The following is a 27026-nucleotide window of genomic DNA, read 5'->3' as shown; positions in this document are numbered from 1 at the left end:
TCTCCAGACTAAGAGACCCAGGGCTCTCAGTCTGTCTTCACAGGGGAGATGCTCACGTCCCCCTATCATCCTCATGGCTCTCTGTTGGAGTCTCTCTAAAACTGGACACAGTATTCCAGATGTGGTCTCTGCAGGCCAGAAGAACCTCCCTAGCCTTGCTGGACACACTTTTCTTGCTGCACCCCAGGATCCCCTTGGCTCTCTTTCCAGAAGGGCACATTGCTGTCCCATGCACAACTTGCTGCCCACCAGCACTCCAAGGTCTTTCTCCATGAAGCTGCTTTCCAGCAGGGCAGCTCCTAACCTGTCCTGGTGCCTGCTGTTATTCCTCCCCAGATGCAGCACCCTGCACTTGTGCTTGTTAAACTTCATGAAGTTTGCCTGCAGCCAGCTCTCAGCCTGTCCAGGTCTCGCTGGATGGCAGCACAGCCTGAGGGGTGTCAGCCAACACGGCCAGTTTTGTATCATCAGGATCTTGCTGAGGTACTCTCAGTCCCCTCATCCAGGTCGTTGATAAAGATATTGAACAAAACTGGACCCAATCCCAAGCACCAATATAGGCTGGGCAGGGACTGGCTTGAGAGCAGCCCTGAAGAAAAGGACTTGGGGGTGCTGGGGTAGGAGAAGCTCAACAGGAGCCAGCAGGGAGCACTTGCAGCCCAGAGAGCCAACCACAGCCTGGGCTGCAGCAAGAGAAGCAGAGCCAGCAGGGCCAGGGAGGGGATTCTCCCCCTCTGCTCCACTCTGCTGAGACCACAGCTGCAGCTCTGGGTCCAGTTCTGGAGCCTCTGTGCCAGGAAGGATCTGGAGGTGCTGGAAGGTGTCGAGAGAAGGGCCATGAGGATGAGCAGAGGGCTGGAGCTGCTCTGCTGTGAGGACAGACTGAGGGAGTTGGGGTTGCGCAGTCTGGAGAAGAAAAGCTCCCAGGAGACCTAATTGTGGCCTTGCAGCATCTGAAAGGGGCTACAAGAAAGCTGGGGAGGGACTTTTGAGGGTGTCAGGGAGTGATAGGACTGGGGGGGGGTGGAGCAGAACTAGAAATGGGTAGATTGAGATTGGATGTCAGGAAGAAGTTGTTCCCCAGGAGGGTGGTGAGAGCCTGGCACAGGTTGCCCAGGGAGGTGGTGGAAGCCTCCTGCCTGGAGGTGTTTGCAGCCAGGCTGGATGTGGCTGTGAGCAACCTGCTGTAGTGTGAGGTGTCCCTGGCCATGGCAGGGGGGTTGGAACTGGCTGAGCCTTGAGGTGCCTTCCAACCCTGACAATTGTACGAATCTCTGATTCCCAGCGCTGGGAGCTGCAGCATGAGCAGCCGCCAGGCTGTGTGACCATGGAACACATCGCTCTGCTTTGCAAGCCGCCATACGCCATCCTGTGGTCACCCACACCAGGCGCTCCTCACACGCCGTCCCAAGCCCCTAGAGCAGCTAGGAAGGCCTTGAGATTCTGCTTTTGTGCTGTTCTCATCCTCATCATCCCCCTCTACTCTGCCCTGGTCACACCTCACCTGGAATATTGCATCCAGTTCTGGGCTCCCCAGTTCAGGAGGGACAGGGATCTGCTGCAGAGAGTCCAAGGGAGGGCTACAAGGATGCTGAAGGGACTGCAGCACTGCCTGGGGAGGAGAGGCTGAGAGCTCTGGGGCTTTTTATCTGGAGAAGAGAAGACTGAGATGGGATTTAATAAATGCCTATCAATATCTGAGGGCTGGGGGTCAGGAGGGAGGGGACAGGCTCTGCTCACTTGCACCCTGGGATAGGACAAGGGACAATGGATGGAAACTGCAGCACAGGAGGTTCCACCTCAACATGAGGAGAAACTTCTTTGCTGTGAGGGTCCCAGAGCCCTGGAGCAGGCTGCCCAGAGAGGTTGTGGAGTCTCCTTCTCTGGAGCCTTTCCAGCCCCATCTGGATGTGTTCCTGTGTGACCTGTGCTGGATTCTATACTCCTGCTCTGGCAGGGTTGGACTTCAAGATCTCCAGCGGTCCCTTCCAACCCCTAACATTCTGTGATCCTGTGATTCTATGATCATAAGAAGGGCAATGAAGTTGGTGAAGGGTCTAGAGAATAAATCTGACCAGGAGCAGTTGAAGGATCTGGACTTGTTTTGTGTGAAGAAAAGGAGGTTGAGAGGAGACCTTCTCACTCTACACAACTCCCTGAAAGGAGGCCGGACCCAGGTGGAGGGTGAGGGGATGCTCTCTTCTCCCTTTTAACAAGGGATAGGATGAGAAGAAATAGCCTTAAGCTGCACTAGGGGAAGGTTAGGTTGGAGAGTAGGAAAAACTTCTTTGCTGCAAGAGTGGTCAGGGACTGGCACAGGCTGCCCAGGGAGGTGGTGGAGTCCCCATCCCTGGAGGTGCTCAAGAAACCTTTGGACATGGCACTGTAGGACATGGTTTAATGGCAGTGGTGGTGTTCACAGTATCACAAAGGTTGGAAAAGACCTCAAAGATCATCAAGTCCAGCCTGTCACCACAGACCTCATGACCAGACCATGGCACCAAGTGCCACATCCAATCCCCTCTTGAACCCCTCCAGGGATGGGGACTCCACCACCTCCCTGGGCAGCACATTCCAATCTTTCTCCTCACCTTGAGCCTAAACCTCCCCTGGCACAGCTTTAGACTGTGTCCTCTTGTTCTGGTGCCAGGTGCCTGGGAGAAGAGACCAACCCCCTCCTGGCTACAACCTCCCTTCAGGGAGTTGTAGACAGCAATGAGGTCTCCCCTGAGCCTCCTCTTCTCCAGGCTAAGCAACCCCAGCTCCCTCAGCCTCTCCTCATGGGGCTGTGCTCCAGACCCCTCCCCAGCTTTGTTGCCCTTCTCTGGACACCTTCCAGCAGCTCAACATCTTTCCTAAACTGCAAGGGCCCAGACCTGGACACAGGACTCAAGGTGTGGCCTAACCAGTGCTGAGCACAGGGCAGAATGACCTCCCTGCTCCTGCTGGCCACACTGTTCCTGATGCAGGCCAGGATGCCATTGGCCTTCTTGGCCACCTGGGCACACTGCTGGCTCATGTTTAGGCAGCTGTTACATCAATGCTTGTTCTCAATGACCTTGAAGGTCTTCTCCAACCAAAACAATGCTGTGCTTCTGCGATCCTCTCCATGCTGCTGGGTTTTAATAGAGGAGAGGGGGGAGGGGGGGCGGGGAAAAATCCCTCAAAACATAAGGAAGAAAGTGACCAGCAGCAGCCCTACCAGTCCTCAAGAGGCAAATGTTTCCCATTAGAGTGGCAGCCCTTCCAGGCTCTTTGATGTCTTGTCTCCCACACAAAGCTGTTTCTTTCACAGTCTGTTCTTGCAGACGAACAAGATGTGAAGTGTGCTGTACGGAGCACATCCTCAGCCCTTTATTCAAAGCACATTTGTCCCAGCTTGCTCTGCTTTGTTCTCTGTATCATTTTTCAACCCAATACTCCTACATCATAGGCACAGAGGCATTTTTCTTCTAGCTCCCCCTTCCACATTTATTATTCTTCCAAATTCTTGGAGGGGCTGGTCATAAACAGAGAAATGCTGACACTTAACTAGGGTTGAGGCTGAGCTGCTGAGTTCATACCAATTAGCTACATCTTTCCACAGCTGTAGGTAGGGGCCTTGGAGAGCAAAGGGTTTGCTTTGTCACAGCCTGGCTCAACGTTTAGATTTACACTCTGGGATTGTTAGCTTTGGTTACAATCTTTATTCTGTGTCCAGTTCTGGGCTCCTCAATTTAAAGGTCATTGAGACACTTGAAGGTGTCCAGAGAAGGGCAATGAGGCTGGGGAGGGGTCTGGAGCACAGCCCTGTGAGGAGAGGCTGAGGGAGCTGGGGTTGCTTAGCCTGGAGAAGAGGAGGCTCAGGGGAGACCTCATTGCCCTCTACAACTACCTGAAGGGAGGTTGTAGACAGGAGGGGGTTGGTCTCTTTTTTCAAGAGGACACACTCAAGCTGTGCCAGGGGAGGTTTAGGCTGGAGGTGAGGAGAAAGTTCGTCACAGAGAGAGTCATTCGTCATTGGAATGTGCTGCCCAAGGAGGTGGTGGAGTCCCCATCCCTGGAGGTGTTCAAGAGGGGATTGGATGTGGCACTTGGAGCCATGGTTTAGTCATGAGGTCGTGGTGACAGGTTGGACTTGATGATCTTTGAGGTCTTTTCCAGCCTTGGTGATTCTGTGTGATTCTGTCTCCTCTCCCAGGCAACCAGCACCAGAACAAGAGGACACAGTCTCAAGCTGTGCCAGGGGAGGTATAGGAGAAAGTTCTTCCCAGAAAGAGTTGTTGGCCATTGGGATGTGCTGCCCAGGGAGGTGGTGGAGTCATTGTCCTTGGAGGTGTTCAAGAAAGGCTTGGATGTGGCACTTGGAGCCATGGTTTAGTTGTCAGGAGGTGTTGGGTGACAGGTTGGACTTGATGATCTCTGAGGTCTTTTCCAAGCTGGTTGATTCTGTGATTCTATTTTGGCCTACAGTTGTTTTTTTATATCACCTGCTTCCTACCTGCATATTACAGAGCTTATTTTTTTGTCCCTCCTGAAAACCAGAAGTTCATAGAATCATAGAATCAATATGGTTGGAAAAGACCTCAAAGATCATAAAGTCCATGCACTGCATTGATAAACCCTTCCAGTCCTCATGGCAAATTGAAACTGCAAATTATCTGGGGCAAGGGGGGGGAAAAAGGAAAGAAACGAAACTCTCTTTGTTCTAGCACAATAGGGGTTTCATAATCTGCTTTATAAACTCCCTTAGTACAAATAACAGCTCAGTGCTTCTAACCAACTTGCTGAACTTTGGGGAAAGCTCAGAACTGGTGGGGACTGCAGCAGGATGCAGGAAGGTTGTGGTTTGGGGGTTTTTAGATGATGAAAGGGATAGAATAGAATAGAATAGAATAGAATAGAATAGAATAGAATAGAATAGAATAGAATAGAATAGAATAGAATAGAATAGAATAGAATAAACCAGGTTGGAAGAGACCTTCAAGATCATTGTGTCCAACCTATCATCCAACACCACCTAGTCAACTAAAGCATGGCACCAAGCACCCCATCCAGTCTCCTCTTAAACACCTCCAGTGATGGCAACTCCACCACCTCTCTGGGCAGCACATTCCAATGGGCAATCACTCTATGAAGAACTTCTTCCTAACATCCAGCCCAAACCTCCCCTGACACAGCTTGAGACTGTGTCCTCTTGTTCTGGTGCTGGTTGCCAGGGAGAAGAGACCAACCCCCACCTGGCTACAACCTCCCTTCAGGGAGTTGTAGACAGCAACGAGGTCTCCCCTGAGCCTCCTCTTCTCCAGGCTAAGCAACCCCAGCTCCCTCAGCCTCTCCTCACAGGGCTGTGCTCCAGACCCCTCCCCAGCTCTGTTGCCCTTCTCTGGACACCTTCCAGCAAGTCAACCTCTTTCCTGAACAGAGGGGCCCAGAACCCAGTCACCTTCTGAAAAGAAAGCAAATTCATGTTGTTGAATTCATCTGACTCAGGCTGTTAAGCAGGAGTTACTTCTGCACAAGCTGCATCCCAGTGCCTTGCAGAATTAAAAGCCAGTGGAGAATTCTTCCAGAAAATGGGAAAAAAATATTATCTTGGGGAAAAAATATATTGAAGAGTAATCCTAAAATCCAGATGCTGCTATACCCTAAAAGAAGACATCCACCAGGAATTTTCATAGAGTCATAGAATCAATAAGGTTGGAAAAGACCTCAGAGATCATCAAGTCCAACCTGTCACCCAAGACCTCATGAATAACTAAACCATGGCTCCAAGTGTCACATCCAATCCACCTCTTGAACACCTCCAGGGATGGGGACTCCACCACCTCCCTGGGCAGCACATTCCAATGGCTAACAACTCTCTCTGGGAAGAACTTTCTCCTCACATAGCTCTTTAGTAAGTTGGTCAACTGGCAGTAATTAACAGCAAACGATTAGAATCTCATAGCCCTCAGAAATGAATTAAGGGAGACTAAAGGTGTTGGGTGACAGGTTGGACTTGATGATCTTTGAGGTCTTTTCCAACCTTGTTGATTCTAGGATGCTTCTCAGGCAGAAATAAATTACTGGACAGCCTGCTGTCACCAGTGGGTCTGTGGACCTGTTGTGTGTGACCCAAAGGACAAGGAAGGTGATTCTGCCCACTCTGCTCTCATGAGACCTCACCTGGAGTACTGCCCTTCAGTTCTGGTGCCCACAGTAGAAGAGAGATATGGAGCTGCTGGAGTGGGTCCAGAGGAGGCCATGAAGATGATTAGAGGGATGGAGAACCTCCCCTATGGGGACAGGCTGAGGGAGTTGGGGTTGTTCAGCCTGGAGAAGAGAAGGCTCCAGGGAGAACTTAGAGCAGCCTTCCAGTACCTGAAAGGGGATGGGGAGGGACTTTTTACATGGACTTGTAGTGCTAGGATGAGGGCAGTGGCATTGAGTTGGAAGAGTAGAGACCAAGACTGGAGATTAGGAAGAAATTCTTTAGAGTGAGGCTGGTGAGACACTGGCACAGGCTGCCCAGAGAGGCTGTGGATATCCCCTCCCTGGAGGTTCAAGACTAGGTTGGATGAGCAACCTGGGATGGTGGGAGGTGTCCCTGCCCATGGCAGGGGGGTTGTAGTAGATGATCTTGAAGAGCTCTTCCAACCTACACCATTCTACAAAATCTATGAATCAGAGGACACTACTGCAACCTGTTACTCACAGACCACCCTCTGTGTGAGAGGAACAAAACTGGTGGTCTTTCAGCAGCAAGCTCTTACTTTATAGTGAGGAGTGTTTGGGGAAGAAAACATGGGGAATTTTGTTGCATGGTCCCTCTCTGGAGGTGTTCAAGGCCAGGCTGGATGGGGCTTTGAGCAGCCTGAGCTAGAGGAAGGCCATGGCAGGGGGATTGGAAATAGATGATCTTTAAGGTCCCTTCAACTCCAAACCATTCTGTGATCTGCATTACAACCCAACCCAGGAGCCTGGTGTCAAAGCAGCCAGGCTGATTCTGTGATCTGCATTACAACCCAACCCAAGAGCCTGGTGTCAAAGCAGCCAGGCTGATTCTGTGATCTGCATTACAACCCAACCCAGGAGCCTGGTGCCAAAGCAGCCAAGCTGATTCACTAGAAGTAGGTTCTCTCTTTGTTCTCTCTTTTCTGGTCTTATTTCTCCTAAGACCCCACAGGTTTTTTTGTGCTCACCGAAGCTAACCTGCATTCTTTGTCAGCAGCAAGAGCCTACTTACTTTGCATTGCCCAGCTTTATAATGCAAGGAGAACAGAATTAATTGCTCCAGGTTTACAAATGCTGTTGGCTCTGGCACGTTGATCAGAGGCAAGACTCAAACCCAAGGCCCAACAGGCCCCGTATCCAAAGGCTTTGAGATCTAAAAGCAAGTAATAAAAAGCAGCTTGAATGCAAAATGGTTTGGACTGAAACAAGAGAGTTCCATTAGGTGCCCAGCACACTAATAAAAGGGATAGCCTTGAGGTACAGGGAGAGCTGGGAGTGGAAGTTGTGTGCAGTGTCTCTTTGGGAATGGCAGCAACAAGCCTGCAGCAGCCACCAGAACCTGCTCACATCGTGTCTCTTCATCCACAGCAGGAAGCAAAGCCAGCCTATTGTGCTTAAACCGGCTCTGCAGCCTGTTTATTCCCTTAGAAAACAGACTTGCCCTAAAAAAACAACCCCAACAAATCCACTTTTGACTTTAGCCTGATGACAAGGTCCCAGCTGTGAATTAGATAACCAGCCCTTAAGGAAAGGCAGCCACCAGCTCCCTGCCCAAAACGGAGACAACTGCTCCCCTTAATTTCAAGTTGCAAGCACAGCTCAACTCTCTGGATGTGGATTGAGCAATACACTCCTAGGCTTGCCAGCAAGGAGTGTTTTCCTCTAACCTGAACAGTGCAGACCCTCAGGAAAGTGCCAGTTGCTTGGAAACCACATTTTTCATTCAAAGGTTAGTTGGATAAGATAGGTGCACATTCTGTGCTAACACTCTGCAATTCATTGCCAAAGGAGCTAGTTACTACATCCTTCTCACTGGGTCACCTGCTACCTTTCCTGAGCCATCTTCCATCAATCACTGAATTTGCTAAGGATTACTTGACAGGTCTCAAGAGGGACTGGAATATCCAATGGCTGGCAAAGTTCCTTTCCACTGATTACAGACAGATGCCACTTACATAATAGCCTTGGAATACAAGAGGCACTCTACAGAGCTACAAAAATGTTTCTTGACCTTGACTCCAAGAAAAGACAAAGAGTAAAAAGAAAAATATCCCATGAAACAGTCCTATGACTTCATTAAATATTTCAACCTGCATTCATGAAAAGCATTTTCATTATGGAGTTACCAAGAGCACCACACACAAATTCGTGGAGCCTTCCATATATATACCACAGAATCACCAAGGTTGGAAGAGACCTCAAAGATCATTGAGTCCAACCTGGCACCACAGACCTCATGACTAAACCATGGCACCAAGTGCCACATCCAATCCCCTCTTGAACACCTCCAGGGATGGTGACTCCACCACCTCCTCAGGCAGCACATTCCAATGGGCAATCACTCTCTCTGTGTAAAACTTCCTCCTAACCTCCAGCCTAAACTTCCCCTGGTGCAGCTTGAGACTGTGTCCTCTTGTTCTGGTGCTGGTTGCTTGAGAGAAGAGACCAACTCCCTCCTAGCTACAATCACCCTTAAGGTAGTTGTCAAGAGCAAGAAGGTTTCCCCTGAGCCTCCTCTTCTCCAGGCTAAGCAACCCCAGCTCCCTCAGCCTCTCCTCACAGGGCTGTGCTCCAGACCCCTCCCCAGCCTCATTGCCCTTCTCTGAACACCTTCAAGTATCTCAATGTCCTTCTTAAACTGAGTAGCCCAGAACTGGACACAGGACTCAAGGTGTGGCCTAACCAGTGCTGAGCACAGGGCACAATGACTTCCCTGCTGCTGCTGGCCACACTGTTCCTGATGCATGCCAGGATGCCACTGGACTTCTTGGCCACCTGGGCACACTGCTGGCTCATGTTTAGGCAGCTGTCAATCAGCACCCCCAGGTCCCTCTCTCTTTGGCAGCTCTCAGCCAATCTGTTCCCAGCCTGTAGCTCTGCCTAGGGTTGTTGTGGCCAAAGTGCAGCCCCTGGCACTTGGACTTGTTGAATGCCATCCTGTTGGCCTCTGCCCATCTGTCCAGTTGGTCAAGGTCCCTCTGCAGAGCCCTTCTGCCCTCTAACTGACCAACATCTGCTCCCAACTTGGTGTCATCTGCAAATTTGCTGATGACTGACTCAATCCCCTCATCCAGATCATCAGTGAAGATATTAAAGAGGATGGGGCCCAGCACTGATCCCTGGGGGACGCCACTAGTGCCTGGCTGCCAGCTGGATGTGGCACCATTCACCCCAATCTCTGTGCTCAGCCTCCAGCCTCTGTGCTAACCCAGCACAGAGTGTTGCTGTCCAAGCCATGAGCTGACAGCTTGGCCAGCAGTTTGCTGTAGGGGACAGTGCTAAAGTCCTTGCTGAAGTCCAGGTAGACCACATCCACAGCCCCCTCCCTGGAGGTGTACAAGACCAGGTTGCATGAGGCTTTGAGCAACCTAGTGGAAGGTGTCCCTCCCTAAGGCGGGGGTGGGGGGTTGGAACTAGATGATCTTTAAGGTCCCTTCCAACCTAAACCATTCTATGATGATAATTACATACAGATGACATTCCTCCAGGACAAACAAGTTCCCCACTTTTGTCACCACACAATATATGAGCAGGGTCTACAGAGAAGAAGGCACTTGCAAAAATTTATTCCCAAGACTATTCCCACTGTGTCTGTGCACCAGAGGATGAGAGGCCCAAGTCCACCCAAGCCTGCTCAAGTTAACCTCTGCACACAGCCCCCAAACATGGCTCTGCCTAGGGACAAGCTGAAGCCTTCCATTTAGGAATCTTGAGGAGAGGTTCGGAGAGGAGAGGTTCAGAGAGGAGAGGAGAGGTTCAGAGAGGAGAGAAGAGGTTCAGAGAGGTTCAGAGAGGAGAGGTTCGGAGAGGAGAGGTTCAGAGGGGAGAGGAGAGGTTCAGAGGGGAGAGGAGAGGTTCAGAGAGGAGAGGAGAGGTTCGGAGAGGTTCAGAGAGGAGAGGTTCAGAGAGGAGAGGAGAGGTTCAGAGAGGAGAGGAGAGGTTTGGAGAGGTTCAGAGAGGAGAGGTTCAGAGAGGAGAGGTTCAGAGTGGTTCAGAGAGGAGAGGAGAGGTTCGGAGAGGAGAGACGAGACGAGACCTTCAAGATCATTGTGTCCAACCTATCATCCAACACCACCTAATCAACTAAACCATGCAACCAAGCACCCCATCAAGTCTCCTCCTCAACACCTCCAGGGATGGTGACTCCACCACCTCCCTGGGCAGCACATTTCAATGGGTAATCACTCCCTCTGTATAGAACTTCTTGGTAACCTCCAGCCTAAATCTCCCCTGGCACAGCTTGAGACTGTGTCCTCTTGTTCTGGTGCTGCTTGCCTGGGAGAAGAGACCAACCTCCGCCTGTCTACAACCTCCCTTCAGGGAGTTGTAGAGAGCAAGAAGGTCTCCCCTGAGCCTCCTCTTCTGCAGGCTAAGCAACCCCATCTCCCTCAGCCTCTCTTCACAGGGCTTGTGTTCCAAACCCCTCACCAACTTTGTTGCCCTTCTCTGGACACCTTCCAGCATCTCAACCTCCTTCCTAAACTGAGGGGCCCAGAACTGGACACAGGACTCAAGGCATGGCCTAACCAGCGCAGTGCACAGGGGCAGCTGAGTAATTGAGCCCTCTCTTTTCACCAGGCCCTTCCAACACAAACCCCACACCAGTGTTTTATTTTATGCCGCACAGCTCTTCCTTGCGCAGCTCCGGAGCGACTCCTCCAATAAAGCCAGCGGGGCTCGGATTTACATCCTCACCCACTGACAGTTTAATTACTTCCATTGTAGGAGAAAGTATTTAATCACATACAGTCAGGGGGAAAGGAGAAGAAAAAAAAACCCAACCAAAAAAAAACAACCCCCAGCCCCTTCAATAGAGCCTTTTTTGGGCCCGTGATCCCCCATTTGAAATTCAATGAGGGCGAATGAAACATGCACACCGAGATCCATTTCCTGCTTCAGAACACTTGAGATTATCAAAACACACACGAGTTCCCCAGCTGACACACACATTTTTCTAAACCATTGGTTGGAGAGAAAAAAAAAAAAAAACCACCACCAAACCCACAACTTAAATTAAAAAAAAAAAAAAAGGGGGGTGGGGGAAATCATCCTTCCAGCATTTGAAACTCGAGGGAATGAGGATTCAGCCTGCTTCAGACACCGTCGAAAGGCAGAGCGGGCCGGGATGCTGCACAAGGGTATCACAAAGCTGTGCTAATGAATGGCTTAAAAATAGCCCAGCTGGAATGCTGCCTGAATGGCCTGGGGATTTGCTGATATTGTAGGTTTTTTTCTTTCTCAGTGCTTGCAAGGGTAAAGGTAAGTCGCCGCTGGTGACGCCCAGCAAAACAGTGGCATTAACAGTTCCTGAATTAGAACACCTTGAGTCCAGCGTCCAGTTCTGGGGCCCTCAGTTTAAGAAGGACATTGAGACGCTTGAATATGTCCAGAGAAGGGCAACGAGGCTGGGAAGGGGTCTGGAGCACAGCCCTGTGAGGAGAGGCTGAGGGAGCTGGGGTTGCTTAGCCTGGAGAAGAGGAGGCTCGGGGGAGACCTCGTTGCTGTCTACAACTACCTGAAGGGAGGTTGTAGCCAGGTGGGGGTTGGTCTCTTCTCCCAGGCAAGCAGCACCAGAACAAGAGGACACAGTCTCAAGGGGAAGTTTAGGCTGGAAGTGAGGAGAAAGTTCTTCTCTGAGAGAGTAATTGGCCATTGGAATGTGCTGCCCAGGGAGGTGGTGGAGTCCCCATCCCTGGAGGGGTTCAAGAGGGGATTGGATGTGGCACTTGGTGCCATGATTTAGTCATGAGGTCTGTGGTGACAGGTCAGACTTGATGGTCTTTGAGGTCTCTTCCAACCTTGGTGATTCTGTGATACTGTGATAGAAGTGGGTGGGGGGAGGACAAGAATCCTCACACACTCATCGTGGCAATTCAACAGAACTAAGTTTGCTGAAGTCACACAAAGCAGCTGGGTCGTTATAAAAGCATTGGAGGGGTAGGAAGGGACCTCTGGAGATCATGAAGTCCAACCCCCCTGTCAAAGCAGGATCACCTAGGGCAGGCCACACAGGAACACATACAGGGGAGTCTTGAAAGTCTACAGAGGAAACTCCACAACCACTCTGGGCAGTCTCCTCCAGGGCTCCAGCACTCTCAGTGTTTTTTCTCATGCTGAGGTGGAACCTCCAGGGTTTGTATCCATTGCCCTTTGTCCTATCACAGGGCACCAACTGCAAAGAGCCTGGCCCCTTCTTCCTGACACCCATCCTCCAGATATTTATAAACAATGATCAGACCTAGTCTCAACCTTCTCTTCTCCAGACCAATCCCAGGTCTCTCAGCCTTTCCTCCGAAGAAGATGCTTCTGGTAGCTGACTACCAGCACCAGCTGGCCCTCTTCCCAAAACTGGTATCCCATTCACTGCAGAGGAGACAGTTAACAAATCCAGACATGCACCCCTGAGCCTCCTCTTCTCCAGGCTAAACAACCCCAGCTCCCTCAGCCTCTCCTCACAGGGCTGTGCTCAAGGCCCAGCCTTGTTGCCCTTCTCTGGACACCTTCAAGTCTCTCAATGTCCTTCTTAAATTGAGGTGCCCAGAACTGGACACAGGGCTCAAGGTGTGGCCTCAGCAGCGCTGAGCACAGGGCACAATGACTTCCCTGCTCCTGCTGGCCACACTATTCCTAATGCAGGCCAGGATGCCATTGGCCCTCTTGGCCACCTGGGCACACTTTTGGCTCACATCAGTGACATCAGCAATCCAATTGCACCGTGCACATACAAACAGAATTAACACTGAACAGACTGAAGAGCTCATTTAAAAATGGCACCAGTGGACAAGAGTTTACAATATGCACATTTATTCAAGGTTGGTGGGGGCGGGGAACAGGGGAAGAGTTGGGGGGAGAACTAAAGCTCCACAGGTGAAAATGGGAATACAAAGAGTAGTGCCACTGTTGGACCATTATGGTGCTTCTTACAATTGAATGGAAACACTCTTAAAAATAATCTGCTATGTACACACCTTCTGGAAACTCCACAGCTTCTTCAGAACAGGAGGGGGGAAAAAAAAAAAAACAACACATGAAAAATAACCCCAAAAACCAAATCCAAACCCTACAAGTCCTCCCCACCTCCCCCTCTTTTTCAGCCAGAGAGTATTGCCAGAGGTTGTGCTCGCTCCTTCGAGCACGTTAATCTTCCTTTAAATTCAGTGCTATTTTCTTTCAGAAAGATCAGAAGTTGTACTTTTTTTTTTTTTTCCTTTAAGATAAACAAAAGCATTTATGTTACAAAACATTCAAATAAAAGAAGGAAGAAAGGAAAGAAAGGGAAGCTTATGATTCTGGCAGACAAAACGTTGCTTATTAAATACGAACCAGCCAGCAATTACTGAACGTAAAGACAGAACCAAACCCAACCAAAACAAAAAAAACACCAGACAAAAGCCACCTCAATTCAATCATAAAAAAATACTATAATTCATCACCACAGACTTTGTACAGAGTTATAAATAATAAATAGCATAACACAGTAGATTACAAACTGATTTATTTTTGCCCCGCTGAAAGTCTTTAAAAAGGAGAAGCTCTCTCTCCTCTCTGCCCAAGGTACTACCGAGACTCCTCCTCGTAGCTCAGCCACACCTCTCACTTTGCAGAGCTGGTGTCCAGATCTTAAAAACTTGGAAGTCTCTCCTCCAAAATCCACATGCTCTTCTCTGTCTGTTTGCCCTGCTGCTGGTGACCAGCAAAGGTACAAACGCTGTGCGGGGCCAGAGCAGGGCCTGCCCGCAGCACCTCCTCACGGAGCGCACGCACACGCACACACACACACCTCGGAAAGGAACACTAAGGGAAGCAGCATCAACGACAGACAGACTCTGGTAAGCACTCTATAAACAAGCTGTACACAAAAGGACTTTTCCCACCCCACCCCTCTGGTTTACATTCCATAACTTTGTAACAATGTCCCCTAAGGCACAAAAATACCTATGACCTCAATGCCACAGGAGACATCGATGGTGCCATACATGGTTCTCCTACACAGTAGTTCAAATAAGTTATCTGCACTGTATGTCTTGGATTGATTATTTTTCTTCCCCCCCACCCCCCTTGGTCAAACCTTAACTCAACATTGACCTTATTTCATATACAATCTGTAGGGCAAAGGATCTGGGGAGAGAACTATGTGAGTCATGTTCATAGAGCACTGGTATTTCTTCACTGATGGCCACAGTGCCAGTCATCGGCTTGGTTGGTCGGGGTGTTTTGAATGTAACACAGTGAGCTTTTCCATACCCCACTGTGGTCTTTCTGCAATAAAAAATGAGCTTTCCATACCCACTGTGGTCTTTCTGCAATAAAAAAATGACTAGCAGCACTAAGTAAAACAAAAGTAAGGGTTGGGTATTTTTTTTTCCCCCCTCCCTTCCATAAGAGAATTGGAGGCTGGTGACTGAAACAAACACAAAAAGACATCACCAAAAAATAAAAGAAATCCCAAACTAACAAACAACCAACAAAAAATAAACCCCAAGGAGAATAGTTTTGTTTTTTTTTTTACTCAAGTGCCAGAGAATAAATTAGTAATCTTCTTTAAATCCTTCTGAACCAAAATGATTTCCCTTAGACAATGGTGACAATGATAACAACAGAAGTGTTCTCCTAAGAATTGCAACACTAATAGGCAGGGTACCTATTCTTGGAATCAGAAAGTGTATGCAAGTTCCTGAAAGCAAACACAAGTTAGTATCATCTGAGCAGACATCTTGTTGAGTGAAAAAAAAAAAAACCAACAACCAACCAACCCAAAACAACAGAAGAAAAGGTCAATTTGCAAACCCAGACATTAATACATGGTCTACAACGTCCATTAAATGGATAAATCAATCACTGGGAAGTCACCAAGGATTACAGTTTAAGAGCAGCTCTTCCTTCCTACTAAATCCTGGTGCTACAGCGGTTCGAGGATCAGAGTTCGTTTCTCTGTACAAGTGTACAGGGAGGGAACAGCACAGCCAGACACCGACTCAGAACTGAAGTCACTTAGGTGAGAGATCATCCATCAAAATGAAGGAAGAGCATGAATTTGAGCATGCCACTGGAGACTCTGTGGTTATGCTGCCTTTAGTCAGTGAGTCAGAGGAAGAGCCAACGCTGCTGCTGCTCCCATCCAGGATATCTGAAGACAGGCTGGCGGGGAAAGGAAGAGGGAGTTTAGTAACAGAAAGAAAGAAGTAGTTTAGTTTAATGACTTTGATCAAGGCTAAGGTGCTCTCATTTTGGAGAGAAGGTGTAGGAGACATATACTACCACTCAGTCTTTACTGCAAGACTGGCAGCCCTGAAGACTCCTTGTTTTCTGTAGCATGTTATGTACAGATTCATGCTCCTTACGGGAAGGAGGAGCAGAATGCTTTAGGGTTTTTTTAACATGCAGAACTACACCACTGATTCTCCTCAGTCACAGAAAAGAGGTGACAGCTCATGAGAATAAAACCTTAAATGGTTATAGGAAAGGAATAGTAAGAAGTTCACAGTATCACCAAGGTTGGAAGAGACCTCGAGGATCATCGAGTCCAACCTCTCACCACAGACCTCACGACTAGACCAAGGCACCAAGTGCCACATCCAAGCCCCTCTTGAACACCTCCAGGGATGGGGACTCCACCACCTCCCTGGGCAGCCCATTCCAAAGACAAATGACTCTGAAGTTGATCAGCAATGCAGCCCAGTTGGCAGCAATTAGCCAGCATGTTCTCTCATGTTCCACTACTCAAAGCAAGGGTTTGATACCTATTTTTCAAGTTTGTAAGGAATTCCTGTGTTTGGCTTTTCAAGTCTTGGTATCTGCAGGCTTATAAATTAATCCTTTTGCAACTTATCTGGAGTTAACATGGAAAAGAAAAACACCACCAGAATACTAGGCAGTTTCAAGTCATTCTGTGAACTGAAATTGTAGGAACACTCAGTTAATTTAGAACACTTAGTGTGTGGCTCTTGACACAGAACTCGGCTTTCTATGAGCCTAACAATCACAGATGTATCAACATCTGGTTGGACTTGATGATCAGAGGCTGAGGGAGCTGGGGTTGCTTAGCCTGGAGGAGACTCAGGGGTGACCTTATTGCTCTCTACAGCTACCTGAAGGGAGGTTGTAGACAGGCGGAGGTTGGTCTCTTCTCCCAGGCAGCCAGCACCAGAACAAGAGGACACAGTCTCAGGCTGCACCAGGGGAGGTTTAAGCTGGAGGTTAGGAGGAAGTTTTACACAGAGAGAGTGATTGCTCATTGGAATGGGCTGCCTGAGGAGGTGGTGGAGTCCCCATCACTGGAGGTGTTCAAGAGGAGACTTGATAGGGTGCTTGGTGCCATGGTTTAGTTGGTTGGGTGGTGTTGGATGATGGGTTGGACTTGATGATCTTGAAGATCTCTTCCAACCTGGTTTATTCTATTCTATTCTATCTATGAGGTCTTTTCCAACCTTATTGATTCTGTGAATATGAACTATGTAGCCTGAACACACGTTCACAGTGTTCAGGTAACTTCTGACCACTGCCCACAGCATCCCCCAAATGATGAAGCATCTTGGAGAATTAACTTCACTTCTGAACCAAAAGGGATTTGTAACAATTACATTCAGAGCAGAAGTTTTGATGCACAAAGCCTAGGCTCAGGAGGAATTGATCCAAGGAGGCAGAACATCGTCACACTGTACCAGCACAGGCATAGCTCCCAGTGATATGCATGCACAAGCTACATACAAAACACCACTTGTTTTTTCTAGGAAGAGCAAACAAAGGGAAAAAAGTAGAAAGAGAAAGCTTGTGACAAATGCACATTCCCTGATTCAGCATTTCAGGGCATGTGAGGTATTTTACCATGAACTGAGATCTGTCAGATGTGTAACATCTGGAGAAAGCATGTTGGTTGTCCCTTGAAAAAGTCTCTTTGGCTGACTTTCTGTTTCCATTTCACCTGAAGAAAACAGTGCAAATAGTCAAACTCACTTCAGTCTCTGGAATGCCCATTTAAGATCTGTCTACTGCAAGAGACAGGTTTGTCCCACAATAGGGCAAGGTTGCATCTGTAACACAAATCTCTAACTCAGCCAACCAAGCACTTGGGTAAAACATTAATTTGATGCTAGCTGTTATTTAACCAATCACTCCATCTTTGATTTAACCACTGCTGCAGCAGTATGTGAGAGGCTATGATGATCTCAAAGACATAAAACTAAGGCACTTGCTACATGGTTTATAATCAGACAAAACACTCTAAAGCAAACTAATCAAGTGACTTAATTTTAAGTGAGCAGTTGAGATGAGGCAACTGACAGAAGCCAAAATACAGAGATTGAAACTCCTGATGGTGTGAAAATGGGAATGTCAGCTCAGTTCAGTTTCACCCTGCTGCAGACAACAAATCCTGATGCATATGTACACCTACAGCAAAGCTGAAGAGGAAGTATTTGGCATGTGTATGCATTTCCACTTACCACAGATCATTCTCTCTCTACCTGTAATTACCTACTGGCATCAAAAGATTAAAACATCAATTCAGATCCGGTTTACTGTAACTTGCCTTGAGAATGAGCTAGCTCATTAATAGCTGCTGCCCAACAGGCACATTTGGAAGCATCATGAACTTGTCAATAACCCTCTCAGCTACAGTGTGGTTTAATTTTCAGCCTGGCAACAAAACCATGGGAAACGGAAATAACATTTTCTGGCTTTTTACCTACACTGCACAGCAGTTTGGAAAGCTGACAGAGGTTGAGCATCTTAACACAAACCCAGTGTGTGTTATGCAAGAGAGTCATACTAGCACTCATTGTAGGAAAGACTGATGACCCCCCCCAAAATCTCTTCTCTGAAGGGAAGGAGTAACAGCTTCTAATGAGTAGAATGGGCAAACCCCACTTAGAAACCACTCAGACTTCTACAACAATGTGGAAAACCCCAAACTCCCCACTTAAGGAATTCTTTTCCCACTTGAAACTCCACAAAGCCAAACCTGCACTGCTACACCACACTGTCTAGCAGCACTCATCCCTTAACAGCAGTGAAATGTTTCTCAATACACTGTTTTCCTCCTTCCTCATCATGGTGTCAACCTGCTACCGTGCCATGCAAACCATAAAGCCACTGCTAGAATTCGGGAAACTACAGGATTAGGTACTTAGAAGAAAGTTAATTAGGCTCATTTAAATGGGTTTTAAAATTCAACTTTAAATTTTAAGTCAGTTCCTTGATATTTTGGACTCAAAAAAGGCAAAGTCCACTCTGTAAAAGATGCTCCACGTGGATGTGGTGAGCCTGCCCAGGCGCTCCACATGGATGTGGTGAGCAAAGCCTGCCCTGTTTTTACACCACCTGTGTAAAGTCCACTCTAAAATGTTTGAAGTAAAACAATGCAGCAGAAATATGTTCTTCACTGATCACTCAGCCTGCTAAACTTTGGTTAAGACCCACAGAGAGTTAACAGCCAAGATGGAATTGGCATCCATGAGAACATTTGTTTCTCTCCTCTGTCAACTACATTGATTAATAAATTAGACAGCATTCTTTGTCTGACAGGAGACAAAGTGCTGAAAAAAAAAACCAACCCAATAAACAACAACTTTTCTCAAAGGCTAAATATAAATCTTGTCAAATAAATGGGTATGCTTTTGGTGCAGTTAAGAATGCTCAAGTTAAAAAACCCTGCAGAAAGGACAAGCGTAGCTAGAGGCAAGCTTGTAAATCCCTCAGTCTTACAGCTCTGCTAGGGAGATCTGTTCTGGGGGTATCATTTGAATATCCTCAGCATGGAATACTTCCAGGAAAGAGTGGCCTTTTTCCCCTTTCAGGAGGAAAGGGCACTGATCTGTGCCATTCCTCTAAACACTCACCTTCTGAACTTTCAGAGTGAAAACAAACATTCAGTACTAAGTTTAGAAGATACTGCTCGATAAGCAACATTCCTAGGATGATCTGAAGGGTGTGCACTGTACAGTGGTGCTCTCAGGAATGTCAGGGCTCAGGAATATTCATAACATTTAATTTGATGGCTAATAAAGTTTGTCTCTTTCAAGTGGCAGCTGCTTTTAAAGGTCTTCATTCTTGTTTGTTTCAGACTAGCTACTTGACATTGTATTTTTCAGGTATGACTGGCAAATTCCACTGTGAACACAAGAGAAAGTTGCAGAACAAGCCAAAAAACTAGAGGTGAGGGAAGAGTATTCAGCTGCTAAACTACATCTGTGTTAAAGCACCTGCTAATGCAAATACACATACCTTTTCTTTTAATGGGGCCAAGAACACTGGGCCTGATACAGTTGATTGGACTTTGACTCCTCCTGCTAGAGAGAGAACACTGATACTCAGCCAGGCCTGTGAAGCTTCCAAGTCTGACCACCACCACAGCCAGCATCAAATCAACACAACCCACAGCATCTGAGACATTAATTACAACTACTCCTGCACAGCTGGAATGCTCAGAGAATCTACCTACACAGTGCTGCCTGTTAGAGCAGATGATCTGCCACATACAGTTGGGAGTATCTTGATGGGGTGCTTGGCGCCATGGTTTAGTTGATTAGATGGTGATGGGTTGGACACAATGATCTCAAAGGTCTCTTCCAACCTGGTTTATTCTATTCTATCTTCGTGAGGATTTTCTCCTTCCCTTACTGCATCACCACCTCATTTCAACCCACTTCTAAATTGTGTGTAATCTTTGTATCAAATTAACATGCTAACAAAACTCTTCAGGCTCATTTGAGCTACCTAGGAATTTCCCCACAAGTTACCAAGTCTAGTTTAGAACTGACACAGGCACCCATGTGAAGCTCCTGAGGTAAAGGCTGAACTTTCAGAGCATTCTTTATGTGGCAATACTTTATCTGTTGTAAAACTGAAGTGTCCTTTAAATGCCTTAAACATCAGCTCCAACTACCCCAGAATTTAAGCCAATGTATACCTGTCACTTGCAGGTGTTACTTACTTGGAGAACCGCCTTGTTGGACTGGGAATAGGACTTGGAGGTAATCCATTACTGCTCACAAACATTTGCAATGATGGTGAAAAGCATTGCTGCAGAGAAAAAGTGACATGGAGATGCTTCAGAGTTTCCTTTTAATACACAGATGTTTCACCTCCCTCTCCAAAATGGACATCCTCTGTTCAAAAACCACCACCTACTAATAAAGTAAGGCAGAGACTGATCAAATGGAATCTTAGAAGCATTCAAACTTGCAAAAATAAACTGGCTAATGCACTACAGCTCAGATAAACCTACAATTGAATCCCACAAGCAACCTGGGAGTGAAATAGACACTGCTTTCTCAATAAGACCTGTTGGGTTTGTTTCTCCTGTTACACTCAGAAGCAGCAGGACAGCACTCAGGATTTAGGAAACAAACAAGTTCAGTTTACTCAAAAATATACCTGACCTGAAAATTGTACACAATATTCCAGAAGAGAGGATTTAACTCTTTGGTTCTGAAGCTAACCTGACCTTAGCCTGTGAATGTCCATCACTAAATACAAAAATGTTTTTTTTCCAAGTTATCTACTACTCCTTTACCAATTCCAAAGGAATTTGACCAGCTGACAATCAGCATTACACTAGGAACACATTTACCCATTGCTCTCTGCACCAGTACTGGCAGAAGAATGCAATAATATAGCAGCAGTACAAAATCAGAAGCACCAGAGGGTGAGAATAAGGTCAAGCAGCCCTTTAAACAGAGTTGCCTGCTCCTCTGTGCTGCATTTCAGGCTTCCAGTCCTCAAAGAAAGTAATTTCTCTAAGATTCACCTCTTCCCTTTCTCCAGCATCTGCCATCAGTCTTCAGTGCAAGTTCAGCAGACTCAAGTCCTCCTTCATGGTGATTTGCTTTCCTTGCCACAACTGATAGACAAAATTTTCACCCTCCTCATCACATGGATTTGCAGCTTCTGGACTTTGCCTACGCTTTTACTCTTACATATATGATACATTCCATTTCAGTGTTTCTACACCAGCTTCCCCCTCATCTATGCAGCTGAAGATCACGTCCAAATCTGCTTACTCTAATGACCTCTTCCAGCTCCCCCCAGAACTGGAACTCTAACCCATCCAAACACTGCACAAACAGGAACAACAGAAAGCATTCAACATGACAGAACTGGCACACAGTCTGCAGGCTCTAAGATGGGAAGAATCTGATTATTAGAAACCAATAAAAAGCAGTGTTGGGTTGGGGCTTTTTGTTGGTGGTCAGTTGTGGGTTTTTTCCATGAGCTACCAAGCACTTTGTGAAGTTACTGAGTCTTCACAGTTCACCTTGGTTTAAAGTCTGAAATGTCCATAGAATCACAGAATTGTCAGGGTTGGAAAAGGCCCCGAGGATCATTCAGCTCCAACCCCCCCTTGCCATGGGCAGGGAAACCTCACACTAGACCAGGCTGCTCAGAGCCACATCCAGCCTGCCTGGCCTTAAAAACCTCCAGGGATGAGGCTTCCACCACCTCCCTGGGCAACCTGGGCCAGTGTCTCACCACCCTCATGGGGAAGAACTTTTTCCTGTTCTCTCAGTTTGGTATTTCACTTATCCTACCTTTCCTATTCCTCTTGTAGGTGAAGGTGCAGGCGAAACTGGAATGAAGTCAATCCTCTTAGGGGAGGAAGATTTCTCAGACTTGTCCAAGTCATTGTCGCTCTGCAAATACAAGGTTTCAGACTTAACACTGACACAGGACATCACCTCAGAACCCAAGGCACAACCTTCTACTGGAAAGTCATTGGGTCAAATGCACACAATAGCTAAAACCGATGAACTTAAGTCCTTCTGAAATTATTTGCACAGTTAATTCCTCTCTTTCCCTTAAATTCGTCAGTTGAGTGTAAAAGGAGAATTAAATAGGAAACATCTATAAAGAGATTACCAGGCTCAAGCTTTCCTCCCATGACTGGCTTATCTGCATTGCTGTTTGCACTTCCCTAGAACACAAAAAATCTCATCAGTAGCTACAAAGAGGATAGCTCTGGCTACTTTGTCATCTCGTTTCAGTAACACTCACCTTTCATGTGCCGTTTCTCTGTTCATTAAGTCCACTCCTTCCTCCTGTAGAAGACAAACCTCATCAGTTTTCCCACAACAGTAGCTTCATCACAGCTACTTGGAATAACACTTCTGATTAAACCATTTGTCATTAGCATTGTAACAGGAACAGAAAGACCAAAATGCCGCCAGCCCGGCCCACTGCTTCTCTTGAATGAAGCAGCACTCCAAAAAGGCAAGGTAGTTTGAACATGGCAGCAATTAGCCTTGCAAGGACACTTCCTTGTTGAAATGAGGCCTTGAGAAAGACTCCATTTCCTTTGGTACATGAAAAACTCAATAGGAAAGAAACTCCCATTATGCAGGTTTTAAAATGCTATGTAAGCTTCACTCTGTCACCAAAGGCACAGATGAGAACTACACTTACCCTTCTGATCTGATGAAGTCGGCTACTCGGAATACGAATAGGAGAGGATGACAACAACTGGAAACAAAAGTGACAGCCACAAGAATTAAATCACACATCAACAGCTTGCCTGCATCTCATTTGCCATCCCCTACGTTCCCAGTGAATGCAAAACTGAGCTGCACAACTACGTGTGGATGACTCAACCAGCGCTGCAAAACGAGAACGCCGTCCTTCAAGAGGAAAGAGTCCTTTTGCCACTGACAAATTCATTCTGCCACTCAGCAAATGGCACAGGTCTCAGACTTGCAAGCAGACACTGCTTAGCTTCTCAAATGCTTCACACATAGACAACTGCGAGGCGTAGAAACCTCACAGAGGCATAAATGAAACCGTGAGCATACCAACATCACACAACTCCCCGCCGTGCACTGCAAGAGAAACTCCTGCACTAACTCACTCAACCAGCTGGCTGTTAAGGAGAAAGGTCAATGCTTCCACTCAGTCTGGAACAACACTCCCTGAAACTTTACTTTTGCAATCTGTTTTTCCCAATTGCACACAATTCTGTGCATCTAATTCCTCTGGAACTTCGGTTAGCATGCCATGAATACAAGCCAACAGCTCCCACTAAAGATGCCTGTGCCTGCTGTAACACCTACTGATCTGAAACTGCCAAATTTGGGATCCTTATTTTTTAAAGCAATCTTCTAACAGAGCATTTTGGACTGAAGTTTCATCTCACTTTTCTGTAACAGAAGACTTAGGGTGCATTAAGAAGCACACGGCCAGAAGGCCAAAGGAAAGTCTCCTCCTCCCCATCTACTCTGTGCCGGTGAGGCAACATCTGGAGCATTGTTTCCAGTTCTGGGTTTCCCGGTTCAAGAGAGAGGCCAATGGAGGCTTACAAAGTTGCTGAAGGCACTGGAGCATCTTTCTTATGATGAAAGGCTGAGAGAACTGGGGCAGAATATCAGCCAACAAATAAATTACTTTCTATGTTCAGTCTTTGCAAAATAAAGAGTGAAAAGTCAAACAAGCCAACAAAGACTCAAGACACTCCCCCTATTTTCACAACAAATTAAAATACCTTTTCATGACTTTAAATACCTTTGCATTATTTTAAATAGTGACAGCATTTTTTCCCTTCCAGTCCATGGCCAAATTAACTTTTGAGGCTGTACTCAATAGGTGAATCACACACAGCTTCAGCTACTCTGGTCTTGATGAGGACATTACTTCACTGCAGGTTGCAGTTACAGATGGAAAAAAAAATGCACATTCTGCAGTCTGGAAGTCTGCTAGGATGCTTAGTGCAAATCAAGTTTAACTTCATTTCTCCAACCCAATTATTTCTTGTTAGGTGTAAACAAAACATGCTTGAGATTCCTTACCATACTGTGCCGGCTCATAACTGTTGTACTGTTCCTGCGAGTTCGCAACACGTAAGGCTGAAAAACCTGTGAGTTGTCACTGGAGGAGGAAAAAACATAGAACTGTATTAACAACTTTCTGAGGTGTGCTTTAATCAAAATTACACAGTGCTGCCCTACTTGCTCCGGCCTCCTGCGCTCTGCTAACAACCATTTTATTTCACCGCAAGCACTACTTTTCCTGCAGGGGCCCAGCAAGCAATTTCATCCCGCCGAGCTACGGAGATCCGCACGATGCGGTTCTGCATTTCCAATCACCAACTCGAGCATCCGAGAAACAAGCGACACGTTTCAGAGGCCTCCACCATGCAGCAGCTGCGGCGCAGGGGGCGGCCGGGGGCCTGCGAGAAGCACGGCCTGCAGCGCGTCTCGGCACCCTCCGAGAGCCGTAGGGGCCTGGGTGGCTGCGGTGCGGGCTGCTCCTGCAGCCGACTGCCGCCAAGCAAGGCCCTCCCGGGGCTGCGGGCCCCGCAGCTGCCGGGGCTCCGGGACAGGCCGGGCCGGGCCGCCCTCACCTGAGCCCATGGATGAGGGGGGCGCTGTTGGATCTCCTCAGGCCGCCCCCGTCGCTCGGGGCCGCGGCGCTCCCCGGCGGCAGCTCCAGGTCCAGCTCCATTTTCTCCTGAGCCATTGCGGCGGCGGCAGCAGCAACGGCGGCGGCTCCAGCTCCTCCCGCTCCGCCGCGACGCCCATTCACTGCTGGCAGCCGCAGCGGCTCCTCATGCCGCTGCTGCCCCCGGCCAGGCGCGGCGCGGCCGCCCCTACAGGCCCCGCGGGCGGCGCCGCAGGCAGAGTCCGGGGATGCTCCGGGCCCGGCCAAGGGGCTGACCCCAGCAGCGCCCCATGCCGGGGGCGGCCCGGGGGGCGGCCCGTTCCCGGACTCGCTGTCGCCGACGGACGAGCTGCCCGCACCGATGCTGCCCGCGGAGAGGAGCGAGAGGCTCAGCCGCACACCCCCCCCGCGCCCGCCGCGGCACAGCGCGCCTGCGCAGGAGCTGGGGCGGAGGCAGAGCTGCCCGCCTCGTACAGCGCATGCGTCCTGCACCGGCGTCCCGCCGCTGCGCATGCGCGTAGCCGGCATACGGCCCCCACTGCCTGAGCTGTCTGCGTACCGGCTGCCCAGCGCCTTCGGGGGCAGGGCGCGCACTGATTGGCTGGCGTGGCTGGGCGTGTTTGAAACGGTACAATGGGCGCGGACACCGCCGGCGGCGCCAGGGCCGGCTGCGGCCTGTTGGCGGTGATGGCCGTTCTGGTGTCATGGAAACACAGTGGTGACGGTTGGACATCATCGAGTCCGACTGTTACCTAAGGCTGGTGCTAAACCGTGTCCCTCAGCACCACATCTCTGCCCCTTGGGAACACGTCTAGGCGTGGGGATTCTGCCACCGCCCTGGGCAGCCTGTGCCAGGCTTTGAGAACCCTTGCAATGAGGATGCTTCTTTTAATGTCCGACTTACGCCTGAGGACATTTCCTCTTGTTTTATCACTAGGGACAAGAGACTGGCTCCTACCTGGCTCCAACCTCTTTTCAAGAAATTGTAGAGAGTGAGAAGGTCTCCTCATAGCCTCCTCCAGAGTGACCAATCCCATTTCCCTCAGTAGTTCTCACAGCCCTGTTTTCCAGGCCCTTCACCAGACTCACTGACCTTCTGGGGACATGCTTCAGCACCTCAATGTCTTCTTTGGAGCACGGGCCCAAAACCTGCCCAGTGCTCGAGGTGTGGCCTCACCAGCACTGAGTCCAGGGAGACAATCACTGCCCTGCTCCTGCTGGTCCAGGCCAGGATGCTCCCTTTAGGTAGTTGTAGAGAGCAATAAGGTCACCCCTGAGTCTCCTCCAGGCTAAGCAACCCCAGCTCCCTCAGTCTCTCCTCATAAGGCTTGTGTTCCAAGCCCCTCACCAACTTTGTTGCCCTTCTCTGGACACCTTCCAGCAAGTCAACCTCCTTCCTAAACTGAGGGGCCCAGAACTGGACACAGGACTCGAGCTGCGGCCTAACCAGTGCAGTGTACAGGGGCAGAATGACCTCCCTGCTCCTGCTGGCCATGCAATTCTTGACCCAGGCCAGGATGCCATTGACCCTCTTGGCTGCCTGGGCACACTGCAGGTTTATGTTCAGCCTACCATTGACCAGCACCCCCAGGTCCCTCTCTGCCTGGCTGCTCTCCAGCCGCTCTGACCCCAGCCTGTAGCACTGCATGGGGTTGCTGTGGCCAATGTGCAGAACCTGGCACTTGGATGTGTTCAATCTCCTGCCCTTGGCCTCTGCCCATCTGTCCAGCCTGTCGAGGTCCCTCTGCAGAGCCTCTCTACCCTCCAGCAGATCAACTCCTGCCTCCAGCTGGATGTCATCTGCAAGGTTACTGATGATGGACTCAATCCCCTCATCCAGATCATCAATAAAGATGTTAAAGAGCATGGGGCCCAGCACTGATCCCTCGGGCACACCACTACTGACTGGCCAACATGACCATGGCAACAGGAGAGAATACATTAAGTGGAGCCTTGGGAGGATGCATGTGAATGGTGGAAGTTCAACATGGGAAAATAGATACAATGTGATAAGCAGGTACAGTGCTGCTGAGAAACTGGTGGGTGTGAAGTTAGGGTATGGGCAAAAGAGTGTGGGAGATACTTGATAGGATCAGGGAGTGCTGTGTCCAGCTCTGGAGCCTCGAACACACTAAGGACGTGGAACTGTGAGAGCGGGAGGAGGCCACAAACATGATCACAGTGCTGGAGCACCTCTGCTGTGAAGGGTTCGGAGAGACCTTATAGCAGCATTCCAGCACCCGAAGGGGGCTACAGAAGCGTTGGAGAGAGACTTTGTACAAAGGCATGAAACGACAGGATGATGGCTTCAAGACTTGAAGAAGCTGGATTTAGATGAGACGTTAGGAAGTAATGCTTCCCCGTGAGGGTGCGGAGACACCGGAGGCTCCAAGCCTGAAAGCGTCCAAAATCAGCAAGCTCCGGTCCCGGTCCCGGTCCCGGTCCCGACACCGCTCCACGCATGCTCC

General features: G+C 48.7%; 1 protein-coding gene and 1 non-coding gene across 2 annotated transcripts; both read right to left on the bottom strand.

Moving 5' to 3' along the window:
• Positions 1 to 13557: 13557 nt before the first annotated feature.
• Positions 13558 to 24993, bottom strand: LOC104303607 (P2R1A-PPP2R2A-interacting phosphatase regulator 1). The gene is made up of 10 exons (XM_054169583.1): positions 24521 to 24993; positions 23967 to 24045; positions 22594 to 22650; positions 22186 to 22229; positions 22051 to 22105; positions 21723 to 21824; positions 20126 to 20214; positions 19417 to 19481; positions 17020 to 17116; positions 13558 to 15333 (listed from the first exon to the last, which is right to left on the bottom strand). Exons 1-10 carry the CDS (start codon positions 24634 to 24636, stop codon positions 15183 to 15185), a joined length of 855 nt encoding a protein of 284 aa, XP_054025558.1. The 5' UTR covers positions 24637 to 24993; the 3' UTR covers positions 13558 to 15182.
• On the bottom strand, positions 15432 to 15579 carry LOC128898123 (small nucleolar RNA U109). The gene has a single exon (XR_008462717.1). It is a non-coding gene; the product is annotated as a small nucleolar RNA U109 (small nucleolar RNA).
• Positions 24994 to 27026: the final 2033 nt, after the last annotated feature.

Source organism: Dryobates pubescens, chromosome 18, assembly GCF_014839835.1.
Source record: "Dryobates pubescens isolate bDryPub1 chromosome 18, bDryPub1.pri, whole genome shotgun sequence".
NCBI lineage: Eukaryota > Metazoa > Chordata > Aves > Piciformes > Picidae > Dryobates > Dryobates pubescens.
Note: the sequence above shows the minus strand (reverse complement) of the source record. Positions and strands in the feature narration are given on the sequence as shown.

Bases quoted from the DNA above. Each gene is read 5' to 3' on its own strand.
- LOC104303607 (XM_054169583.1), bottom strand. From the start codon at position 24,636: ATGGCTCAGGAGAAAATGGAGCTGGACCTGGAGCTGCCGCCGGGGAGC. The intron at 22,230-22,593 runs GTAAGTGTAGTT...TGTCTTCTACAG, and splicing joins GACTTCATCAGATCAGAAGG to GAGGAAGGAGTGGACTTAAT. The intron at 19,482-20,125 runs GTAAGTAACACC...TTCTCTCTCTAG, and splicing joins CCAACAAGGCGGTTCTCCAA to CAGGAGGAGTCAAAGTCCAA.